Source organism: Triticum urartu, unplaced genomic scaffold (assembly GCF_003073215.2).
Source record: "Triticum urartu cultivar G1812 unplaced genomic scaffold, Tu2.1 TuUngrouped_contig_4586, whole genome shotgun sequence".
Lineage (NCBI taxonomy): Eukaryota > Viridiplantae > Streptophyta > Magnoliopsida > Poales > Poaceae > Triticum > Triticum urartu.
Window position 1 is genome coordinate 1 of NW_024115185.1, and position 4222 is coordinate 4222.

General features: G+C 44.4%; 1 protein-coding gene across 1 annotated transcript; it reads right to left on the minus strand.

Moving 5' to 3' along the window:
• Nucleotides 1-6: 6 nt before the first annotated feature.
• Nucleotides 7-2795, minus strand: LOC125528038 (syntaxin-132-like; the record flags this gene model as incomplete). Its single annotated transcript, XM_048692555.1, has 9 exons — nt 2683-2795; nt 1692-1775; nt 1506-1562; nt 1316-1364; nt 1111-1199; nt 927-1000; nt 800-842; nt 165-251; nt 7-60 (listed from the first exon to the last, which is right to left on the minus strand). Coding segments are annotated over exons 1-9 (555 nt in total), but the record flags the coding sequence as incomplete, so codon positions are not given.
• Nucleotides 2796-4222: the final 1427 nt, after the last annotated feature.

A 4222-nucleotide genomic window follows, 5' to 3' on the forward strand; every position in this document is an offset into this window, starting at 1 on the left:
CTGAACCGCATCTTTGAAAATCTGCTCGCTTCTCCCTGTCTCGATTAAATCGTCAATTGTCTGCAGGTTCCAAAGTAACATAAGAGGGTAACACACTGTAAGATGAAGGGATAGAAAGAAAAAAGCACAAATTTAACCATAGAAATTTTTTTTTACAACTATACCTCTTCATCAGGGCGATTACCAGTTACAGTGAATACCCTTCTTTCAACGACTTCCCGGTACTCCTGCCGGATTGATTCTCTCAACACCTGCATCAGGGGGGTAACAACGCCATATCACTCACATAGTTGCAAGATTGCATTATATTATTCCATCTTGAGAGACATCAGGCTGATTGCATAGTATCAATAATCTACCATAATGGCTAATAAACATTCTTGTAAAGTTACTGCTGCAAGTTGAAAGGAGGACAATTTGCAAAAAATATAGTTCAGTAGTATGTTTCTTTTTTTTTTACTTTTTAGAACATATAAGCATCAACGAAGCCGCTTGCACCGCTTGTGAAGAGCTAGATGTTGAGAATTCATATAGCTGGATTCTAACCTGGATGGGTCATAGACATGGGAAAGCAGAGTAGTTTCTCCCTGCTGCTGCTCTATATATGAGGGCATATCAAATCAAATAGCCCAAGTAGTAGTAAGTAGAAATATGGACTAGTTTTAACTTTTTTGTTTGTATATACATATTACTACTCTATTAGGCATTAGAGGGAACATTTATTCATTCACAGACAGAAGAGGAAGGTCATCACATACATGTAGTCAATTTGGACATTCAAGTTAGAGGAAAACAATACCTGAAAATCGTCCATCCGTTTCTTCAGTTTCTTTTTCACTGCTCTGTAGAGAGAAATCAGTGAGCACAGCGAACAAGGGCTAATTCATGCAGGCAAGAGAGACAAATTGACAGTAAATGGAATTTACCCAGTAGTCTGTTCCCTTGATCGATCAACCGCAGAGTCCTCCTCGCATCCAGGTTTCTTCCTGTTAGATAAGTTCTGCAACAGCAAGCCATAAGCAGCATGTCCATCTTTTAATTTGTGCACATGCAGCTAGGAATCAAAGAAGAATAACAGAGAGAGACGAGCAAGGTCAGGTGAAAACATACATCTTTGTCCAGTTCATCAACTTTTGTTTTCGCCATACGAGCAATTTTGCCGACTTGGTCAATGTCTTTCTCCATTCGCTGCTTGATTGCTACAAAAATGCATGTTGTGCGTGATTACAAGTAGAGCGGGATTTTCAACTCTGTCTAAGATGATGAGGTTTTGGTGTTGTGCTAAGTAAAGCACACGAGCGAGTTTTGTTGTCACCTTTCATGGCGCTTGCTTTTGTGACTGCTTTTGATTCCTCGTTGGCAGACTGCAAGCAAATTAAAGGCACACCATGAAACTTGCATCATTACTATGAGAATCAACATACTATACTATATAAGAAGCAGAGGCAGAAATAAGGAAACTAGCTAGCTAGAATGGGAGATGATGAATGAATTGACGAGCGGACCTGGAGCTTGGTCAGGAGGCTCGTGAGCTTAGCTATCAGGCTGTCGATCCCATCAACCTGTTTTGTGTACGAAAGCATCATGCCTATCATTAATTAATCTGAAGTGGAAAAACTAATGGAGAAGTAACATGAGAGACTAGCAGAGAGTTTCCTATCCTATCCTAGGTAAGCAGAAGAGAAGGGCACCTTCTTCAAGAAGGCTTGTAAATTATCAGAGGCATCGGGGTGATGCATTCCCATCTCAAGATCCCCCCCATCTCTCGAGGAATCCTGCAAAATCTGAAGTGTTTAGGTGAAGTCTGGCTTTATTGTTATGAATTCTTGTTGGATCTGACGACATTGTAGCCAATTGTGCTAGTAGCTACTTTCACCATCAGCTGGAACGAAACTAAACCGGGTTGTTGCAGAAATAAAGCATTGACATCATTGTAACCACTAGTCCCAACCAAAAGAGAAGAGCATTAATTAAGCTTATACTATGTCGGTACTAGCAGAAGAGATGGATCAAGTGCGTCCTAGTTGCGGATCGGTTGTAACACAGAGTGCATGTGCATGTGAAAGCAAACATGACTGACAGCGACCATCCATGAGGCCAAAATAAGACCAACCCTGAAGTTATGAATTCAAAACTATGAATGTAGATAAATTATGATGGCGGGTTGTTTGTAACTAGTGTCATGTCTGTCTGTATGTATGTACATGTGAAAGCTTTCAAACTTGGGAAAATGTTATGAATTATTGGATCTGACATCACAGCCAAAAGTACAGTAACAGGAGGATTGTTGGCCAATAAAGAAAGAGCATTCGATTATGAAGCAGCTTATTTGTGTTGGTAGCAGAGTAGTATGTATGTACTATGTAGTATTAAACTGCGAAAAACAGAGAAAGTATTTTAGCTAGCTGCAGCTAAGCTAATGTGATGATGATCATGTGTTGTTTTGAACTTAAGTACGTAAGAAAGAGTGAATGACAATTAAATTTGAGACTGGAGCGGTTGGTAATAAACGCAAATTGAATTAAAGCCGCGAAGAGAAGAGACTAAACTAAATTGAGAAGAAGGGTTTCTTAGCTGCGCTGCGAAAAGAGGAATTTGAAGGCCTTCCTAGCCAAGATCTGGAGCGTGAAGAGATGAAAGGAGGAATGGAAGGGAAGGGCTGAGAGAGATGAAACGACTTACGGTTAGTAGGTTGTTCATGGCGGAGAGGAACAGACGGATGGCGGCGCGTCGAGGGGAGGGGATGGCTGCTCTGCTCTGCTGGGACGGCTGACAGGTAGCGCCAGAGCCAGCAATTGAAGGAAGGAACACTCTTTTTTTTTTCTTTTTTCTTGGTGTGAGCTGGAGCCAGCAGCGATGCGGTGCGGTGCGGTGCGGTAGGCACGACCGACCGGCCCAATCATCATAAGTTAAGTTGGGTTCGTGTACCAAACTGGATTTTTTTTAGGAATAATATTGCCGTTTTATTTAATCGTATGCGTTCGGAATCTCATCCGAAATTACATCAAAAACACAATCCGGGGTAAGCCCCAACCACACCTTACAAAGTTCATCACCAACACCGACTCTCGTTAACTTATGTGCGGCAACATTAGCAGAACGATGAACCCACGAAACTTTAAAGTCGGAAAATGACGCTAGCATTGACTTAATCTCTTGTATCCACAGACCAGCAGACGACAGTTCCTTCTGGCGATCATTTAACTTCCGAACCACACTCTGGGAGTCCAGCTCGACATGTATCTTCTCAGCGTTGATTTCCCTCGCCACCTCAAGTGCTCGTTTGCAGGTCAATATCTCCACCGCTTCAGGGTCGGCTACATCCCTTAAAAAGTGACAAAGCCCCGCCCGGAACGCCTCATCATGATCTCTGATTACCGCTCCAGCTCCTCCCGTACTCCTCACCTTCGCGACTGCCCCGTCAGAGTTCAACTTCAGCCACCCAATGTCCGGTGGTCGCCACTTCTGTTTGATTTGCGGCATCGTTTGGCGCGGGTCACGAGTGTGAGCCTCCTTCCATTCCTTCATATGTGCTGCTACCTTCTCTATGATTTCATGTGGTGGAGAAATCTGCTGTCCCTCCCTTGCCTCTTTGCGAGCCAACCACAGGCCGTACACAGCCTGGATCATGGCCGCCTTCTCCTCATCGACTGCTTCTCCAAGCCACCCGAGCAGCCAGCTCGCTAGTGCACTCTGGGAGTCGATCGGACTCGGTGGGATCGCCACCGAGACTCCCTTTTCCGAATGCATAAGCTGCCAGAACCGTGCAGAGTGTTGACACATCCAGAAGCGGTGCAGCACCGTCTCCTCCCGCCCACACGCCACATAAAAAACACCGGGTTTTATCCTCCGTCGATGAAGCTCAGACCCCACCGCGAGACCATTACGAATCATCCTCTACATATGAATCTTGGCTTTGGTTGGAGCAGATGTTTCCCATAATGCTAAGTAACCTTTATGTTTCAAAACGGAATTAGAGGACTCCGGCCGTCCGGACCTCGCATTCCGAAGGTGATAAGCAGACCGCACAGTAAACTCACCATTTTTTGTGTAGTTCCAGGCCGGATAATCCTCAGTACCCGGGCCCCCAACGGCGATTTGCTTGATGTCGCTCACGTCATCGTCAGAGAACATTTCATGCAGTTTGTTACTGTCCCATCTTCGTCCATCTGGAGTGAAAAGGTCAGCTACCTTGGTCAAACCTGGTACAAAAACCTGCCCC